The sequence below is a fragment of the Mytilinidion resinicola genome (genome assembly GCF_010093595.1).
Source record: "Mytilinidion resinicola strain CBS 304.34 unplaced genomic scaffold BDZ99scaffold_23, whole genome shotgun sequence".
Lineage (NCBI taxonomy): Eukaryota > Fungi > Ascomycota > Dothideomycetes > Mytilinidiales > Mytilinidiaceae > Mytilinidion > Mytilinidion resinicola.
Genome location: NW_022985459.1, coordinates 9,233 through 29,404, shown reverse-complemented (window position 1 = coordinate 29,404; position 20,172 = coordinate 9,233). Strand labels below are relative to the sequence as shown.

The 20,172-nt window shown below is 51.7% G+C and overlaps 6 protein-coding genes across 6 annotated transcripts; 4 read left to right on the top strand and 2 right to left on the bottom strand.

Annotated features, from left to right (window-relative positions):
- Nucleotides 1–1,923: 1,923 nt before the first annotated feature.
- On the top strand, nt 1,924–6,210 carry BDZ99DRAFT_575459 (calcium ATPase; the record flags this gene model as incomplete). The annotated part of the gene is made up of 10 exons (XM_033728470.1): nt 1,924–2,126; nt 2,180–2,250; nt 2,302–2,634; nt 2,688–2,897; nt 2,948–3,096; nt 3,155–3,276; nt 3,330–3,449; nt 3,499–3,619; nt 3,676–5,360; nt 5,416–6,210. The coding sequence occupies 10 exons, from the start codon at nt 1,924–1,926 to the stop codon at nt 5,714–5,716; spliced, it is 3,315 nt and encodes a 1,104-aa protein (XP_033571098.1). The 3' UTR covers nt 5,717–6,210.
- A 707-nt stretch (nt 6,211–6,917) lies between these two features.
- On the top strand, nt 6,918–8,886 carry BDZ99DRAFT_425806 (NAD(P)-binding protein). Its single transcript, XM_033717103.1, has 3 exons — nt 6,918–7,243; nt 7,533–8,503; nt 8,563–8,886. Exons 1-3 carry the CDS (start codon nt 6,949–6,951, stop codon nt 8,596–8,598), a joined length of 1,302 nt encoding a protein of 433 aa, XP_033571097.1. The 5' UTR covers nt 6,918–6,948; the 3' UTR covers nt 8,599–8,886.
- A 2,597-nt stretch (nt 8,887–11,483) lies between these two features.
- BDZ99DRAFT_481313 (uncharacterized protein) lies at nt 11,484–12,617 on the bottom strand (the record flags this gene model as incomplete). Its single annotated transcript, XM_033722393.1, has 5 exons — nt 11,484–11,765; nt 11,817–11,872; nt 11,908–11,928; nt 12,141–12,309; nt 12,372–12,617. The coding sequence occupies 5 exons, from the start codon at nt 12,615–12,617 to the stop codon at nt 11,484–11,486; spliced, it is 774 nt and encodes a 257-aa protein (XP_033571096.1).
- A 2,337-nt stretch (nt 12,618–14,954) lies between these two features.
- BDZ99DRAFT_481312 (uncharacterized protein) lies at nt 14,955–15,563 on the top strand (the record flags this gene model as incomplete). The annotated part of the gene is made up of 2 exons (XM_033722392.1): nt 14,955–15,352; nt 15,404–15,563. 2 exons carry the CDS (start codon nt 14,955–14,957, stop codon nt 15,561–15,563), a joined length of 558 nt encoding a protein of 185 aa, XP_033571095.1.
- Nucleotides 15,564–17,417: 1,854 nt separating this feature from the next.
- Nucleotides 17,418–18,397, bottom strand: BDZ99DRAFT_502645 (uncharacterized protein; the record flags this gene model as incomplete). The annotated part of the gene is made up of 2 exons (XM_033723906.1): nt 17,418–18,053; nt 18,104–18,397. 2 exons carry the CDS (start codon nt 18,395–18,397, stop codon nt 17,613–17,615), a joined length of 735 nt encoding a protein of 244 aa, XP_033571094.1. The 3' UTR covers nt 17,418–17,612.
- A 165-nt stretch (nt 18,398–18,562) lies between these two features.
- On the top strand, nt 18,563–19,763 carry BDZ99DRAFT_467522 (uncharacterized protein). The gene is made up of 2 exons (XM_033721033.1): nt 18,563–19,012; nt 19,069–19,763. Exons 1-2 carry the CDS (start codon nt 18,790–18,792, stop codon nt 19,356–19,358), a joined length of 513 nt encoding a protein of 170 aa, XP_033571093.1. The 5' UTR covers nt 18,563–18,789; the 3' UTR covers nt 19,359–19,763.
- Nucleotides 19,764–20,172: the final 409 nt, after the last annotated feature.

Genomic DNA, 20,172 nt, shown 5'->3' with positions numbered 1-20,172 from the left:
ATAGACTGATGATGGATTGGAAGAATGAAGCCTGTTGAAACTATCTACCTCAATTTTACCCATTTTCGTCATGGATGATGCGGTGAGAAAAGCCGCCAGCCGAGTACGATCTGTCGTGTACGCACCTGTCTGCTCAGCGGCTGCGCAGAGCCGTGAAACAGATGATCTATCGCGGATTACCGAATTGCGTCAAAGGAACCATCACTCTCCTTTCTGGGACGGGAGTAGTTTTCGGTGCCCTGGCTCGGTTCCCGATGCCCTCTCCGCACTACCCCTGCGAGGGCGGCGGGGGATCCAGTCTGCCGGATCACGCTAAGAGAGCTGATTCCGCCATGATTGCATTTGGAGCCGTCACAAATGCAAAGCTGGGCGCGAGCATTCACACGACCCAGGGACAGAAGAAGCTCATCATCGGAAATTGATATCGAAATCTCATCACCGTTGAGCAACGACAGCAGGTCTCGCGAGCAATGTCTTCTCCCAGGGCGGGGGCCGCGATGGTGGTCCCTGCTGCGTCGGCCGCTCGCACGGATGGGGAGCCACGAGCTGGGGGCCAGCACAGCGAATAGGGGCGCGGGCATGCAGAACGTGGTGAGGGATGACAGGTCTGTGCGTTATCAGTGACGTCTTGGAATGCTTCATCCACGAGGGAGCATGGCGAAATCGTGCAGAGTGAGGGATTTGGGGGAAAACCACGCAGTCGTTCATTGCCAGATGGGAGAGGGGGAAAACCACGCACCGCGGCCATGGGCGAGCAGCTGTTTTGGCTGATATCCGTGCCCCACGTGCCGTGCAAGCGATTGCATAAAAATGCACAGCCCCGACGCTAGCCATGCGCGGAGCGGGACGCACAGGCCAGATGACGGCATGCTCGCACTCTTGTCCGCGAGCCTATTTACACCTCTGCCAAAACCACCACCGCTGTGGCCTTTCATTCGTTGGACCCTGCGCGAGTGAGGAGGACATTGGTCTTCGCGTGCTTTCTACCACGCGCAGTGCGGGTCCCTGGCTTGGTCGGCGGGTACATGGGCGCTCGGGCCATGTTCACGAGATTGCCGAGTCGTCTTCTTGAGCCTAATCAAACCTCAGCGTGGCATCCCTTTCTTCCTTTCTGCACAGGAAGCGACTTTTCGTGCCGTCGCCTTCTTGCGCGATGAGCAACGACAGCAGCTACTGGTGGAGGGCACGCAGAGGCCGCCATGCTGGTGGAGCTGGCCCCAGGCTCGATTCCACCCAAAGCCCTGGAAACCGGAATTCTGCCCAGAGACCGTGTTCACACCTCACCAACACAGCACACGCCTGCAACGCTCCCGTCGGCTGCATGCCTGATTGGTGCCCGGCCTGTGCTCTCGCCACGAAGCAGCTCGCTGCATTCGGTATGCCGTGTAGGTCGAGATGCATGCCGATGCGTGAATGCCGACGTTTCTACGCATGTGGCGAGCATATCGGACTCGGTTTGCCAATCTACTCCCCGTCTTCAGCTGCTCATGGGTTCTGCTATGCCTTCCTGTTTCGGCTCGCATAGCGAGTGATTTCAGCGAGTATATTGATGCTACGCTTCGGCATCTCCTTCATTTCCGCATCTTGACATCACCCAAAGCTGGCTGGACTTGGCCGTGGAGAAGACTCATCGCTAGCTTACGTCCAGCGGGAGAACGTCCAGCGGGAGACGTCTAGTCGCTGACGGTGAATTAGTGTGTTGCAGCACTGCCTCGCGGCATTCCTTTCAAGGCTGGTGCACCATAATTCGCGCATCACGTGACCCGCCATCCAGTCGATTTGCGGCGCGTGTCGTGGTCCACGCAATTGGATGCGTCGCCTCAAAACAGCGCCCTCACCGTCACTCCTGTCAGATCATACCCTCTTCTTTCTGTCTTCTCTGCCTTTCATCTGCTTGTGAAACCTTGCCATCATCCCGATACCATGGCTGACCCCGACCCCGTCCACGACATCGAGTCTGCTGAGAAGGGTGCTCATCACATTCGCTATGCCGAAGACGTGGAGACCCGTCCAACACGTGCTCGTGCACGAAGAGACTCTAATGACGATGGCATGTCCATTCGCTCCATCTCTCGCCGCCGCATTGTTGAGCCCGGAGTCGTCCTCCCAACTGCTTATCGAACCCTGTATGCCACCCTTCTGTTGTGATATCGACGCACCGTCACTGACTCTATCACAGCTCCATCAACATCGAAGACAGCAAGTCCCTTGACGTCAAAGAACCAAAGAGCTCGAAAACAAAGGAAGCTAGTAAGCTCGCCTGATGCACCTCACAATAGCAATGCCAACACCCCTTCGCAGCCGCCGTTGAAGACCTTGACTGGCACCTAATCTCCACCGAGGAGGCCGCTCGTCGTCTGTCTACATCCACCAAGAATGGTTTGTCAAATGAACAAGTTGCGAGACGTCTCAAAGCACACGGTCGCAATGTCTTGTCCGCTCCACCATCGCGCTGGCTCATCAAAACTTTGGGATACCTCTTTGGTGGCTTCGGTTCCATCCTCCTCATCGCATCCATCCTTGTCTTCATCGCATGGAAGCCTCTTGGACAGCCCCCAGCTATTGCCAATCTTGCTCTGGGCATCGTTCTGGCTATCGTCTTCGTCATTCAGGCTGCCTTCTCTTTCTTCCAAGGTACTTACATTCCTTCTCTGACTTCGCATGCAAATGCTTACAAGCGATATCAGATTGGTCAACCTCTCGCGTCATGGACTCCATCAAGAACATGCTTCCTGATGAGTGTGTTGTCATCCGCGAGGGTGAGCGGGCTAAGGTCCTCGGCACAGAGATTACCCAGGGCGACATTCTCTGCATCAAGATGGGAGACAAATTGCCTGCTGATGTACGATTCATCGAGGTCTCGGGCGATGTCAAGTTTGATCGCTCCATCTTGACAGGTATGCGAAGAATACGATAAGGCGGAATGGCATCAGCTCACACATTGCAGGCGAAACCTTGCCGACCCGTGGCTCTGTTGACTCTACCGACAACAACTACTTGGAGACGGAATGTATTGGTATGGCCGGCACCCATTGCACTGCAGGTACTGCAGTAGCTATTGTTGTAGCAACTGGCGATCGTTCAGTTTTTGGACGCGTAAGTTGACTGTACTACCTTGCGAGTTGATTGATATTGACCTAGGATTCAAATTCAGATTGCGAAAATGACGAATACCCCCAAGACTGGATTAACCAACTTGGAGAAAGAGATCTACTACTTTGTCGCAGCCATTGTCACAATCATGCTTATTATGATTATTGTTGTCATCATCGTGTGGTAGGATATGTCTGAGGAATTTTTCACATGGCGACGGGGCTGACGACTGGCAGGGCTTCTTGGCTCCGGCATTCTCATTCAGACTGGATCTCCGTTCCTGTGCTTATTGTCGACTGCGTGAGTGTCGCGGTTGCCTTCATTCCGGAAGGACTTCCCATTGCCGTCACGGCAAGGTTCGTATCTATCCCTTACTATAAAGAGACCATCCTAACCATAACCTAGTCTTACCATCACGGCGTCGACCATGAAGAAGAACAAGATTCTCTGCAAATCGTTGAAGACGGTGGAGACATTGGGATCTGTTAGCACTATCTGCTCCGACAAGACAGGTACTTTGACCAAGGTAATGCCCTCTCAGATCATGACAATATCCGAAGAAATCCGTTAACATTTGCCCAGAACCAGATGACTGTCACCGACTGCATGGTACATCAAGCTCCTACTAGCGCCAGCGATGCAGCAGCCATCGCACAGTCGACAAGAATTTCCGCCACCAAGCCAGTCAACTCCGAAGGCATCGTTCAGCTCGGTCAAATCAGCGCAATATGCAACGCCGCGGACATGGATGCAGCCACCGCTCATCTTGCCCTTGAGGACCGCAAGTTCTTTGGTGACGCGACTGACCAAGCCGTCCTTCGCTTTGCAGAGTCCCTCAACGACGTTGCCCAGATCCGAACTCAATGGAAGGTCGTCAATACCGTCGCGTTCAATAGCAAGAACAAGTTCATGATCACGGTCGCTCGTCCAGCTACTGGTAATGTTCATTTCAAAGGAAAGGATTTCGAATCAAGCCCTCTTGTCTTGTTCATCAAGGGCGCTCCCGACATCCTTCTCCCAAGATGCTCTTCGATCATGACTAGCAACGGCACCACAGATAATCTTCCTACCGACACTCGCACTGCCATCGAAGTGGTGAAGGACAAGTGGTCGTCAGAAGCCAAGCGCGTCATTCTTATGGCTCGGAAGCATCTCAGCCCGGAGCTTAGCAAGTTGGACCCACAATCCCGCGAATTCGAGAACATGGTCATTAACCAAGCCGTCGGAGGCCTTGAGCTTGTCAGTCTCGTTGGCCTCGTCGATCCCCCGAGGGACGAGATTCCGAGCGTAATTCGAACCCTTCGTGGTGCCGGGATTAAGGTCCACATGGTGACTGGCGACTTTCGGCTTACGGCCCAAGCTATTGCAGTCTCTTGCGGAATCATCACCAACCGCAAAGACCGCATTGACAACGTAGACGCCTTGAGTGGACAAGAGCCTAACCCCTTCAAACTCTCTGCCGAAGAAAAGACGCGTTACCCCGCCCTTACCGAAAAGGCAATCCGATCCATCGTCCTCAGCGGCCCCGATATGATGGACCTGGATGAAGAGCAATGGGATCATCTATGCCAGTACGATGAGATTGTGTTTGCTCGTACTACCCCCGAGCAGAAGTTGCGCATCGTCAAGGAACTACAAGCCCGTAAAGAAATCGTCGGCATGACTGGCGATGGGGTTAACGACGCCCCCTCCCTGAAGCAAGCAAACATTGGTATTGCCATGGGGTCTGGATCGGACATCGCCATCGAGGCGGCTGACATGGTCCTCCTCGAGTCCTTCTCCGCCATCGTTGAAGCTGTCAAGTATGGTCGTGTCGTCTTCGACAACCTGAAGAAGACGATCTGCTATCTCCTCCCCGCCGGCTCCTTTTCCGAGTTTTGGCCCGTCATGACCAACGTCCTCTTTGGCTTGCCCCAAATTCTTTCATCCTTCCTGATGATTATCATCTGCTGCTTCACTGACTGCGCTGCTGCGACCGCTATTGCTTACGAGAAACCCGAGGCCGATGTCTTGCTCCAGCGGCCTCGCAACCAAGCTAAAGATCACCTCGTTGATTGGAAGCTGGTACTGCACTCGTACGGTTTCATAGGCGTACTGGAGTCGGTCAGCAGTTTCGCGATGGCGTATTGGTATGCACAGCGCAAAGGCCTCTCCTTCAGCGTGCTTTGGTTTGGGTTTGGCGCTTCGCCAAATGGCATGACCACGGATGAGATGACGGCCATCCTAAACACCGCTTCGTCCATCTACTTCGTCAACTTGGTCGTCATGTAAGCTTGCATTCGTTCCAAACTCGTCGCGTCTCTAGCTAACCTTTCATCATAGGCAATGGTTCAACCTTTTCGGCATCCGCACCCGGCGCCTCTCGTTCTTCCAACACCCGCCCATTTTCCGCAAGAGCACACGAAATCTCTACCTCTTCCCGGCGATTGTATTCGCCCTCCTCATTGCCATTTTCTTCCTTTATTTGCCAAAATTCCATAGTGTTCTTGCTACCGCGACGGTGCCTGTGGGCTACTGGTTCTTGCCCATGACGTTCGGAATGGCGATATTATTGCTGGATGAGGGGAGGAAGTATGCCGTGAGACGGAATCCGAACGGAGTATTGGCGAAGATTGCGTGGTAACAGAGGTTGAAAGATGGGGGTGTGACACATAGAGCGCTCATCTGGATAAAGCGACATGTGATTTGATGCTCGTTCGCGACTGTATGAGGGGCGTCAACATTCTCAAAATGATCTGAACAGGATGTAAAGTTCCATACCCTTCAAATTAGACGGATGCACATTTTAGTCGATGATAGTTATAAAACGCTCTTGCCTTCCATATTACAGCGTTTCTTTATGTAATTTGCTATTCTCTTACAACTGTAGAAGTTGCTTCAACGTACTTGAAATATTCTAGGCAGGATAGTTTCTCAGCTTCTTTGACTCAGCAGATACGATTTTCGTTACCTCATGCGCCGTTTGCCCGACGCGAAGAAGGCGATCGTGGTCTTGATTCCATTCCAATTGGCCACCTGCCCACATTCGCCGAGTGTACGAGGCAAGCGGATTGACGGTCTGATCTGAGCGGGCGTGAAATACACCAAATGATATCCAGAAGGGATTGGAGTTCCGGGATGCGGCGCTGTGTCTACTGCAGACACATTTTTATGTAGATTGGGGCGGCCGAGGGTGAGGCTGAGTAGTTGTACTTGGTTCGCATCAAGAAGCTGCTTCCGGACGGATATGGGCTTATTCCCGAAGCGTTGCAGGATTCTAGCGCAGGCTTCGGCGGCGGAGGCATTGGGAAATTTCGATTTGAGCCGCCGTAAGACATAAGCCATAGTAAAACTCAAGGACCATAGGACAAGAAGGCTGAATTGTTCGTTCCGAATGATGACGAAACACACCCCTGTTTCCGAACGGTATAGGCCGTTTCCGAACAACCAGTCTCTTTCGTGAATGAATTAATCTATAGAGGAGGCACTTGGCGTTTATCAACGGGCTAGCTCCATTGCCACAAGTTAGGTAGAGACTAGTTATAAGGAAACATCCCTCTATATAGGGGAATTTACGCTGTTCGCTGTCGTTCGGAACAGAAGCTATGATGCCGAAGTCGGACTTGCGCTAGGGACTGCGGGGAAGGTGCATATAGCCGAGATCTACGCCACGTGACACGCCCAATGAAGCAGCTCAGGTCCTCGATCCTAGCCCACTTCCCCACGATCGAGGGCCCGGACCGGGTGTCCGCGAGTCAAGCACTACGTCCGGTACAATGTGGGTTGTTAAGATCAACTTCATCAGTACCACGGTGCGCCATTTTTTCACTCGTCTTCGGTGGCAATTAGGTCGTTGCCCGCACCAGCTCCAATATCATGCAAAAAATTCCCAATCTTCTCCCTGAGCCGGTTCTTACGTCGAAGGCTGCTCAGGCTCTCCCACGTAAAGGTTCAGAACCAGAGGTCCAGCATGTCGAAAACATCGGCCTCGAGCCCAAAGGAACTGCAACAGAAAGAACAGATTCTTTCACAAGGCTGGATTCATTTACAGACATAGAGACGGTCGCACTAGTCGTCAGAGAAGTGAAAGCGGACTTCGAATTGACGCCGATTATACTCGATGAAGTCCGTCCAGACGAGGTCCTCGTGGAGATGAAGTACAGTGGCATATGTACGTCGAGGCTTGCTTCCTTTTACTACTCCAACGAGTTTCAAAGACCGACCATAAGTCTGCGCACACTCATTCGTCACTGCTTGGGGTACCCCTATGGAGTTTCAAAAGCTTAGGCGTGAGGTCAATCTTCAAGAAGTGCATTTCAGACCGCTCCTTGACTTCACTAGCTACTGACTAGCTAAGCAACGCTTCTCAGTGAGCAAGAAGACAGTCGAGTAGTGATGAATCCGTTTGCTAAGACTTGTGGCTTAGTACTGTACCGAGTTTCTGACTTTTGTTTATTCAGGCCACACGGATATCGTCCTCCAGCAAGGCTTGCTGCCAATGGTAGAATTCCCTGCCATCTTCGGGCACGAAGGGGCAGGCTTCGTCCGCTCGATTGGGAAAGGCGTTCGCACGGACCGATTCCAAATCGGAGATGCCGTGCTGCTGTCTTTTAACAAGTGTGGACACTGCAAACCGTGCAAGTCAGGGCATCCGGCCTCCTGTCTCACTTTCGCCGAAGTCAATCATAACGCGGTGCGTGTAAGCGACCGCACCACTCCGGCGAGGACGAAAAGCGGACAGTCAGTACGGAGCCAGTACTTTGGCCAGTCTTCCTTCTCAAAAATGTCCGTTGTAAATGAAAAGTGTGTCGTCAAATGCCCATTTCCGGATAAATTGCACCTCTACGCTCCAATCGGGTGTGGCTTCCAGACAGGAGCTGGGACTGTGCTAAACGTATTCAAACCCACGAAAGAGGATGCGCTGGTAATCTTTGGTCTTGGGAGCGTAGGCCTGGCCGCACTTATGGCTGCGAAGTATCTAGGTGCTGGGCGCATTATTGCGGTCGATATCGTCGATGAGAAACTGAACATGGCAAAAGAGTTAGGCGCTACTGATATCGTGAACTCCATCAAGCATTCCGACGTCGTACAAGTTATCAAAGACATAACGGAAGGTGGTGCCAACTACGCTATCGACTGCACGGGCGTTCTGAAGGTCATCGAGACAATGATCGAGTGTCTGGCTCCGCAAGGCACTGCGGCTTTAGTGGGAGTTCCGCCGGCAGGAAAGAAGATCCAGATCGACCCATTAGCCTTTTTAAGCGAAAGCAAAAAGCTCATCGGGGTTATCGAAGGCGATTCGAACCCGGTCGAGTTTATTCCGCAATTGGTGGAGATGCATCAAGCGGGGCATTTTCCAATCGAGCGGCTTTGCAGAACTTATCCCGTGGCTAAGTTGAATGAAGCTATGCATGACTTGCATACTGGCCAGGTGAGAATGAATATATGTTCTTCCACAAAGTTTCCTTGCGCTAACAATGAAATTGTCAGGTCATCAAACCAGTCATTGATTGGGGCGAAGTTTAACGGCATCTGGACGGCAAAGATATTTCCAAGGAATGTATGAAAGTTTTGGGAGGAGTTTATTGGAAAGGAGCTTTTATCATAAGCTACGGTGCTAACATGTTTATTAGTGGATCGTTTCCGAATCTATCGTATTATCTTAGGCTGTTTAAACCATACTCTGCATACTGCGTCTTTTCGGTTGGAAGTTATCTATCCAAAGCTCTTTGACACGTGACTTTCGGAGTTTATCCGGTCACGTGAATGACTACTCCTATAGCTCCTCAAGTCGAATGTAATTATGAATCCACTTCAATATTCCAATCCTTCTTATTTGTGAATAGCCCCCTGAAGTTGTCGTGCTAACTGGAATATGCTAAGTATATTAGTGTCTTTGATCGGAGGACAGTCATCATGCCAAGAGAGATCCTTGCCGGCCGCAAGCCATTTCATCTGTTCTCATCTCGTCTCTGCTTCAGATCTTCACTTCGTCAACAACGCCAACGACGTGATGATGATCCACCCTATCAAGCTACTTGACTACGAAATGACGACTCTTCCGTTGCTCGATTCTTGTTTCAAGCTTCCTCAGACCGTCATTGCAGGCTTCCGCATCTCGGTCACCACGCGCCCTACTTTGCCATCCTCCCAATGCCGACCCCTCATCCATCGATCCTCACCACTGAAAATGAGGAATCTGCTCCGCGTGTTAGTGCTCGCAGGCAGAATGCCTCGCTGTTGTATATCGCTTGGCTCGACAAGCTTTCATACAATCGGGAGGTTGAGCGAGCCGGATGGTGGGTTAATGGAACGTATCTCGCCGCTTTCGCTCGCTTGGTGCAGAGCCTCAGGAGTGTGCGCAGGTAGGTGGCCGTGATTTCTCTCCCCGTGTAGGATAGAACTTCTATCGTTTGGTCCTCCAATTCAATCTCACTCTCCCTGCGTCTTTGATCGTGTCGCCTGGACTGCGAAAACTTGCGATTTCACCAATTTGCTCTAAACTCTCCTGCACTTTCTCCACGGTCGTGAGGAACTGGGCTTGAATTACCAAATCTCGTCTTCCGATGAAGCTGCCGTAAGTGCTATCTAGAGAAGCTTCCGCAATCGTATATGAGCCATTCTCATTTCGACTCTGGGCCGACTTTCATGTTAAAATGACTGTAACTTGTGTCGGAAGCCACCTGGCTCCTGGAAGTCGCATTCGGATTCTAAGACTCGAATAGCCTTTTGGGAACTTATGGAGCCCCGGCTCTTCGGATAGTTATACAGGTGGCTGCCAGAAACTCAGAACTCTCCGACAAGCGTCTTGCAAAGCGTCACGCGATACGACCGTACCGCGAGTGGAGCTTCTAATTCATCATCCAATTTGGTCTTGGTGGCGGGTGTTTGACGGCAAGCATTACGTGGGCACGAAATTTATCACGGGAATCAATATGAGGTAATGAACGTTTTAGAAGCATAACTGTACAGAGTCCTGCCGACAACGCGTGCTAATCCTATCCATAAAAGAAAGGCGAGTCCTATCCATAAACGATAGGCCAATCCTATCCACAAAGACAGGCAAAGTTGACAACGATGGGCAGAAATCTCCACGGTCTCCCTTTCCACCATGCTCCCCTCCTCTCTTATCTACTCTTCTTCTTTTATCCACTTTCTCTCCTCTTTCTCCGGAATCGTTTCCTTCTTCTTTACTATCCTCTGCTCCTCCTCCCGCTCCTCCTCCGCCCTCTGCCTCTAGCGCATCGACGCCTGTGCATTCTCCCTCAACCTCTCCATCTCCGCCCTATCCACCGATAGCGCCCGGCGCTGCCGTTGCGAAGGTATCAGTGGCTAAGCCGGTTGCCCCGCCGACGGAAAGGTCCTTGACCTTGTTGCCCGAAGACAGGCCACACCTGCTGCGGCGCGAAGGCGAAGGAATTCGCCTGTCCAAACCCAGCTCCAAAAGGGCACATCCCTAGAGGCACCCTCTGGGCCTATCGGCGAGTTAGAGATCTACAGCCATCTATTGTGGGGATGGAGACTTACCGGCCAATACTCGTTCTTTGGCGCTGTCTTCAGTCTCCACCAGCTCTGAGACTTCGTCGGACTCTGGGCAAACCTTACCCACGTGCCCTGTGGTGCCGCACCAGCCGCACTCCTCCTTACAGTCCTCCCATAGACCGTGCTTCTTCTTCTTCTGCCAACATCGGTAGCAGATCGCCCCGAAGCTGGCCGGCACCCACTTCCCGTTCTCTATCACCCACTTGAGGTACTTCCATTTCTCCGGTACGTCGTCGGGCCCCTCGGTCGCGCGCAATGTCGCCATAGTTGCGATGCGAGAGTGTGTATGTGTTAGCCAGAATCGCCGTCGACGGGCAGCAAATGTTTCCTGCTCACGTCGGTTCGGCCAAACTACTTTTCCGGCTTGGCACACCTTCACTCGAACTATGGGACAACCTCTAATCGTTCACCGTAGGGTTACAGACCGAGGTATTGTAGTAATCAAAGAGAAGACTTGCTACAGCACGTCAGACTCTTGCGCATGTCACTGAATCGCGAATGAGGTCAATGACTTTGAGAGTTACATGCATTTGATCTATCTGCAATCCTACTAATGGCGGTAGACAACGACGTACGAACAACAGCTGGCTTATCTTATCCACAAAGATCGGCGATTCTTATCAATAACAACAGGCGTTTTCTCTAAACATCTTCAGAAGTGCAAGATGCGTAGATGCTGCATGGGGGCCTTTTCTGACTGGCACAAGAGCATCACATTATATGGGTCAGAGATCTCGAACACTTTGTTCATTCCGAAGCTACCTTCACCGAGTCCAAAGCGCAAGATTCGGCAGGTCCATAGCGCAAGCTACGGCAGATCCATAGAGCAAGCTACGGCAGATCCAATGCGCAAGCTTCGGCAAAAGACCTTACTGGTTGAGGTTCACTCCCCCAGAGTAGTCTCGATCGTCGTCGTGGTAGATCTCCTCTACCCTCCCATTTCCACTGGCTCTCTGCGTGAACCGCTGTACGTGGTACGCCGGGTTCCGCTCGTCCTCGGGATCTCCCGCCTCTCCACATTCCCCCGGAGCAGATCGGTATTCTGGGTGGCCGCCCGCCACTGCGGATTGAGGTTCTGCGGATGCCTCACCTCCCTCCGGGCATTGGCAGGCCCTACCCATCGCTGAGGAGGATTGTAGGCTCCTCGGCCACTGCCCCGGCCTCTCTCACTCCCCCGACCTCTACCCCCTCCCTGGACTGACTTGGACCTCCAGCAGGATGTGCCCCCGGGACATTCGGCCGATGTCGTCGCCTATACCTAGCGGCGAAGTCAGCATCCCCAATCGAACTCACCTGCTCCGCCGAGAGAGCATGCTTCAAAGTACGTAAGTGTACTTTGCAGCCGCCCTCCCGAAAAAATTCGTCATAGCAAACGTCCTAGTTTGCTTCCCCATGAGGCTTGTACAGGTACTTTCTAGCCCGCCTCCACTGCTTGTCGAACGATATGGCACCCCTGCCATTCCCCTACGGCCGACCTGGGTATTCCTTCGCAGGGTCTAGACAACCCGGCTGCCGCGATCCTCTACCTTGCACCGCGGGCCTAGTCGGCGCTCTCAATGGAGCTCCCGATTGAGCTCTAGTTGGCACCGGAGCTGGTACCACCGCCTTCGGCGCACCCTGCGCCCATGCACCCGCCAGTACTACCGCAGGACGAGTCGGCGCAGCCACCGCGGGCTTGGCTGGTGCGGCGGCTGGCTGGGAGGCACTCGTCGGTGGTTCATCGTCATTCGGATGCACCAGGGCACCACGCCGCTCACCATTCTCTGCCCGTCAGGCCTCATTGGGGTCCAGCCCAGAGCCCTAGCATCCCGCTCGACACGGGACTCCGGCAGCCTCTGCCGCTCCAGCTCCTCCTCGGTAATCTCGCCTCTGGTGAGCCGATCCTCCAGCGCCTCGTTGTCCTCGGTGCGCCGAGCAGGTGCGAAGTCGGCCCTCGACGACACAAGCTCCCCAGCTCGACGTGACTCCGTCAGGGCCTTTGCCCGGATCTCCTCCAAGTCCATTTACCAAACGCTGTTGGCAAAGTCCGCCGTCAAAGCCGCGACACTCGGGCCGGGCATCTCCACTGCATGCTAAAGTCAGCGATGCCAAAATTGAGCATGCCTAGGAACACGAACCATCCTCGTCATCCGCTCGACGCTTGCCCTTGTCTCGGTGCCGACTCGGCCCCGCAATCTCTCGCCCCGTCATCTGCGCACTCGTAAGATGCCGCGGATAGCCTGGGGAAGGGGGAAACGTATTTTGGAGCAGTGTGGTGGGATGAAGGTGCGAAGGACATGCGAGCTGCCGCCAACCCCGTGCCCGCTAAAAATTTGCCGTGCCGGAAATCTCCCATCCAGGATGAGAACTACGCCCACGAAAGAGCGAGCTTCACGAAACCCACCTGCCCATCTCTGAAAGCTTGATTCTAATTGTCTCACGAGTCGCCTGCTTTGCTCGCCATACTACGGCAACATTCACGATATATCACGAGGGATCGCGTTTGAGAAGAGGGCCAACATGGAGGAATCTCCCGCCTGCGAAGCCCCGACCCCTTTCAACGTCGTTGGACTCACTGTGATGCTGTCAGCAGTGGGATGGACCTTGCAGGTGTTATACCACATGGCCTAAGGAAAATTGTCAACGCTTTACACGTTGATATCCCGGAGGCAACTCCGTTCATAAAGGTCAGCGCAAAGGAACCCAGCAATGTTCGGCGACGCGACGAGCTTTTCGCGTCCTAATCCCAGGGATTTTGGTGTCAAGGAGTTGCTTGGAGTGGCAATCAAAAGATATAGAAAGTCTTCCGGGCAATATCACTGCACATTAGATGGTCCTTGTAACTCATGCTCCTGGCGACATGTTCTACGCCACCGCTGTTAGGTACCACCCTGACACCCGTACAGCTCCTACTACCCTTCCTCGTAGATAGACCCTACACAATACAATCAACTTTCTGCATGCACTCCGTGTACAATCAACGCGTCGCGTGACAAGCGCAGGCTTTCTACTAGTCCCAAGAATAAGGAGCGAAGGTTTAGGGCTGAAACTCTCGGAGCTATCTTGGAGACCGGGCTACTCTTACATTGGCCCGTTGATTTCCACAATGCCTTCATAGGCATTCAGGATTGCAATCCCTTGAGTGAGTGAGCACCTCGAAGGTGTAGCCTTTGCCGTCAACGGATTTATCCATCTCTGCGCTGTTCGGTCCTGATTGGGCATCAGCCCGCGATCTTCATTCCACAGCGCAGCTACGCGAGAGTCTTCTCACTACTGAATTTTTCTGGTGTTTGGCCTGCATTCATGGCTACAAGTCTGAGAGAGCGACACGCACTAAAATATAGCTACAAGCCGAAAAGAGTGACGGGGACGGAAGATACGGCCAGTCTCGACATCGTTCGCAGTCGAGAAGAATCAAATGTTGGAGAGGCGGTCCCTGGTCTCAATCAGACGCTCAGGACATAGGAACTCAGCTTGCAGATCGGGTGGCGTAGATCCCCACGCGAATCATCGACGACTTTCTTAAATTGGGGTACGTATTTGAGATCTAGATCGTAACTCCGAAACTGCCTAAGCAAGAGGCTCGTCTAAAGCTTTTCAATCCTACTAAACCTACAAACAGAGCTAAGGCTGAAAAGGAGAATGTTGATGCCACGTTGATGCTCAAACTTCGAATTGATCAGCCCGCTCAGCAAGATCTCAAGCCAAAAGACGTGAGACGTAACCGCTGGAATTCCTCTTGAGCTTTGACCTGTAGATCCTCATGTAGATCTATATAATCTATTGGCTCAGCATACACCTCCGCCTCTACACTAACAGTAAGCGTAGATCTAAACAGCTTCAGTACGTATAAGTACGTAGCCGCGGTATCACCTTTCGTCCTACATAGTCTTATAAAGTCACGTTACTTTCCTTTCAACTACGTATATAAGCTCACTCATTCACTACAACACAAACTCATGCTCACTTCAATCTATCTGACGAACTCCTCGTGATTCCGCCAGCAATTAAGACAGGTTGAGAAACAAGACTAAGATCAGATCAGAGACGGAAATTCAAGGATTTTCGCATGGGCTCTTTCTCCTATTTCTAAGGCTGCTAGTTCACCAGTCGCTTCCATGGCTACAGTTGTGAACTCATTGGCTGTACTAGGTCCACGCAACGGCGAGAGTTCAGATCGCGGTGAACCGCGATTGTGACGTCATGTGTGCTGTTATTGGCGAAGAAAACAGCGGTGAATTCGTACCCTCGTGGGGAAGTGAAGGGAGATATCACTCGCTTAGCGCCACGCTAAGACTCAACTCGTCTCACTTGAAGCTGGCTGGCGTCCTACTGCTTTGCTTCTTCACCACACATCGACAATGGCCATGGACGAAGAGGAGGACAAAGCGCTCCAGTGGCTGAGAAGGGTGAGCCAGCCGGCGCCTCGTGGGGATTCTACGGTACTGGCCATAGAAGCAATGCTTCGGTTGGCGGAATTGGGGCAGCAGGCAAGTCTTAGACGCGGAGTTCTAATGACATCTGCGTCCGCAGACTCGGGCCTGCCGTCCAGTTTGGCAGCTCAGGACGGGGAGAGTACTGGCGAGAGGTCTCACAGGAACAGTACAGTGACGGATCAAACTTCACGAGGGAGCAATACCCCGACGGGGTTATCTCGATCGGGAGCGGTGGAAAACGTGACCAAAGCGGCGACGGATGACATGGATGAAAATGACGAGGGAGGACGCCTTGTCCGGCATATCAGAAGGCCGCGGGATGGGTGAGTAATGATCTTCTATTGCATCACCTAGCTAACTCTGACATTGAATAGTTCAGAGCTCCCACCCACATCTCCGCCCACGCCGAAGCGTTTACAGAAGGAGGATAAGCGACAATATATTCCAAGCCAGCTTGGCAAGGCCTCTTTGGAGACGAATAAGTCGACTGCGCCCAAGGACACAGCATCCAAGGTTAAGGCGGAAGATGTGTAGGCTCGGTCGAGAAGCTTGAGACATAGGCTTTGAAATCGCCCCGGCTTGTGCCTAGTATATTTGCCTTGACTTGTGACTGGGATCACCGCCTTAGCTGGTGTCTGGGATCTCCGCCTAGACTGGTGTCTGGGATTCCCGTAGTCTAGTAAATTCTTCTAAAAGTACAGGTGCCCGATCTTGACTAGTGAACGTAGAAGTTGCTACTATTAATATGTGGCTCTTTTCATTATCGCCATGTAGTTGTCTGGAGGTTTCCATTGCAGCACTCGCAGTAAGTTTGTAAATCTCAGCTAGCAAAACAGGAATATTGCCTTTGTCCAGCCGGTGAGGTTGAGTTTTGCGATTTTGGAATTGCAGCTTTACCTCGTCTATGAATGGGAGAGGATTTAGGTTTCAAATGCAGCAACTCAGAGACAGTTGCCGTCTCAATCTTGTTGTTTATAAAAGTTTCCCGAATCACACCGCAACAAGAAAGCGATGTATCTAAAAGCCGTAATATGAAGTGCGATACCATGAACCATCAGATGTGCAAACCAAGGCAATATTGGGAAAATGAAGCGGCTAGCACATTGTCAAATTCGCTAACGGCTCACTCTCTACAGAGCAGCTGACTGAACCATCCATTTCTGGGGAGGAGTCTGTCCGTTATATAGAATGATTTGATGATCTTCACACAACGACAAGGCCAAGCGCGCTTTTGCTATGACTCCTTTCAATATATCGTTCCCTACACACATTTTGTACAACATCACCGCGGTTACCACTTACAGCCGCTGTGCCACGTCCCTGGTTCTAGTTCGGGTGCAAAGTTGTCTTCGAGATTGCCCGAAGTTTACATTCTTAGAATTGCACAGAGCATTAAAAGCGTATATCTTCTCTATATATAATAATAGAAGCGTTCGAGGCAGTGATTTGACACCTTTATACCGAGTCAAATCCACCTTAACCTGTATGGGTTACTTTAGAACGCAGACGTTTATCTGCTGCCCTTCTAAAGCTGGGTCGCATTATTAGTCGGGTGTAATGCTAGCAAACGCGGACGCTTTCCTGCGAGTGAAGGGTGGAAGGGTAAGGCTAGGCCTGAGCTAGAAAACAGATTGCGAAGCGTGATAACGATGAGATAGACCAACAGCGTTCGGCACACCAAGACTGTGTAGCTGTTGACATACCCCGAACTCAATCGAGATTTCGAGATTGAATCTGGAAGGCATGCAGAACCGGCGTAGTTTATTTCATCAGTTCAGTTAGGCGGACGGATTGTTACTAAGTTTGCTCTATGAATACCTATGGTCCCTTCTTTACAATGGTCTGGGGCTTTAACACTTGCTTCGTCGGTTTCGTAGGGAAAAGAATCTCTTAGAGATTTGGCTTTTGCGGTTGACTGTCGACAAGCATTAAAAGGAAGCATTGAAAAAAAGGGAAACGCTTCTGATCTTAACCACATGTGAAGAAGGAGCTGACGAGGTTGGATCTACATAGAACTTTGGATGTCTCGAGCTACTTAATGAGGGCGCGCTAGCTCGCTCTTATGATGGCGGCACATCTGAAGCATACTTGGCATGAAAGAAGTCGCATGACACGCCATTATAACCTAAGCTGTGAGACCAGAGCGAAAGGTGGAGGGGCTGCCTCTGAGATTCGTACATCGGAAGCGCTACAATCCTCTCCGCAATGAGTGGAAAGCAATACGCATGCATATTCAGTGTGGGTTCGCTCTTCTCGTACGATGCATAAGCCCGAGCATTACTAAAAAGAGACTCTTGCAATTGCGCGTGCGACGACCTTCAAGGCAGTCCGTAAATTGCAAATAACACATAAGAATCTCACGCATGCAACTCGCATAAGGGTCGACAGCTTCAAATTAGATGTAGGTAAAGCACGGGCACTCCCATTTTGCAACAGGCAAACCCACTAGCAACAGCAGGCAAGACCCCACCGGCAACGGAAGGCGAGGCCCCATCGGCGACGATAGGCAAGAGCCTCCATGGTCTCCTCTCCCGCTATTCTCTAACCATCCTACTCTTCTTCTTTTTTCCACGTTCTTTCCTCTTACTTCTTCTCCTCTTCCCGTCGACCGACCTGGAAGCCTTCGTCCCAGCCTTCGTCCCAGCCTTCGTCCCAGCCTGCGTCCCAGCCTTCAATTCGACCCTTATTCCGTTCCCGAATCAGTGCTGTCCGGTGCTCATGTCGCAACTCTGCAAGCAAATCCTCCCCCCTCTGCCTCTCGCGCATCGACGCCTGCGCAGCCTCTCTCAACCTGTCTAGCTCCCCCGTATCCACCGGTAGCGCCTGGTGTTGCCATTGCGAAGCTTGCGATGGCTGGGCGTGCTGTGCAGGCTGCCCTGCTGGCGGGAAGGGTGCTGGCGGGAAGGATCCTTGCTGCCCCCAGGTAGGCCACGTCTGCTGTGGCGCGAAGCCGAACAAATTTGGCTGTTCAAACCCATTGGGTGCTCCGAAAGTCCCTTGATGCACTTGCGGCACCGTCTGGGCCTATGAATGAATTAGAGATTTGAATGTTATGCGTGCAATTTGGAACTTACCGGCCAATACTCGTTCTTTGGCGCTGTCTTCAGTTTCCACCAGTTCTTTGACTTCGTTGATTCTGGACAAAGCTGACCCACGTGCCCTGTGGTGCCGCACCAGCCGCACTCCTCCTTACAGTCCTCCCATGGACCGTGCCTCTTCTTCTTTTGCCAACACCGGTAGCAGATTGCCCCGAAGCTGGTCGGAATCCACTTCCCCTTCTCCATTGTCCATTTGATGTACTTCCATTTCTCCGGGACGTCATTAGATCCCTCAGGGGCCGCATTGGCGGTCGCGCCAGTTGTCGCCATGGTTGTGTGGTGTGTGAGCCGGAGTCGCTGCCTGTGGTCAAGAATTTCCAAAGGCGGATAGAATACGCTTAGCGAGACCAGGATGGAACAAGCGCAGACGCGTCGCGTCGCGGCCATCTCGTGACGCCAGTCCCGCCTTCGGAGCTACTTTACCACTCTCGCGAAATTTCTTTACTCAACACCACACATCCGCCGTCATGTCGGACCGAGACATCGCCAAGGGGAAGAGCCGCGCCGTTAACGCAGAGGTGAGGTCTGCCCGAAACATGTTCGATGCCTACAACGATGATCCCGACGTCATTGCCATAGGCTAGTTCAGATATAGCGCGAATGAGGGACTTTCGCAGCTGGAGCAGGAGGCCAAGCGTCTGACAAAAGATCTCGAGGCGGTGATGCAGCAAGTAGCTACTTCGAAGCCAGTTGTAGATCAATTGAAGGCAAGTACGAAGGAGCTTGCTGATTTGATCTCTGATGCGCGGGTTGAGCGCATAACAGCAGAGAAGGACCTCGAGATCCAGGCCCTGAAGTCGAAATTTGAAGAGCAGATTGAGCGCCTAACGGCGGAGAAGGATCTCGAAATCCAGGCCCTCAAGTCGGAACTCGAGCGAGTCAATGGTATCTCTTCTCCCTTCCCAACGCTTGACTTGCTTCCGTTTGCTGACACATCTTAGGCAAGCTGCGTGCAGTCACCGAAGACGAGACATTCGATACCCAGGCCGAGGGTGCCCAGTGGTTGCAGATCATGGCCCGTCTGCGGAACCAGCGGGACCGAGCCAGAAAGCAGGCAGAGGCAAGGCTCAAGTCCCTTAAGCGATGGTATGAGCAAGGCATGGAGTCCGGTCGAGAGCTGGCGCGGAAGGCCAACACGATTCGCAGACTAACTGGGAACCGTGAGATGCTCCTCAAGAGCATCGACGCGAGAGGCGGAGATTGCAGGCTTATAGGATCTACGATTGTCTAGGACTATGCACAGGCAGATAACCTAGAGTGGGCTGAGGCGGAGGCATTTTATAACCCCGGTGCTAAGTTCGAATCGTTGGAAACCTGCCTGCCGTTGTCGGTGGGACGTAGCCTATCGTTGTCGATGAAATTTTGCCTATTGCTGTCAACGGGCCATATGTAATGGGCTGCGCCCTAGTGGGTGCTCCTACGGCTCGGCCTCCGTAGCACGGTGCTTGCAGAGCCTCAACGGTGGCTAAGAGGCTGAGGACGGAACCGACTTAGCGTTGTACGAGGACGAGGCTGAGCAGCCCCCTTTTCTCCTCGGGCCTGCCCTGCTTTCCTTTTTCCTTACTATTATTCTTCTGTATATAGGATACAACGCGTATATATTAGTTGCCTTTTATACCCTTTATATAAAAATAATAGTCCTTTTTTTATTCTTTAAACTACGCCTGTTATATAATTCTAAAAAGAATTAAAAGTATATAAACCTAATAATTAACACCTTTTAAAGCAACTTTTCTACCTAATCTAAATTCCTGTAGAATAAAAACCCCGCTATATATTAATAGGCTTAGCCTAACTAACTATTATATAAAAAGCTTAGGAATATATTTATAGCTATAACTAATATAAATTAAGTTTTATAGTAGCAGGTGCAGTAAATACAGGCTTATATTAATAAAGTAAGTACTAATAATAATATATAGATCTATAGTTCTATATATAATTAAGAGCGCTAGTACCTATATACCCTTTTTTTAGTAGTTATACACCTTTTTTTCTAGTAAATATATACCCTTTAAACCCCTATTATTTTACCGCTTTCTAAT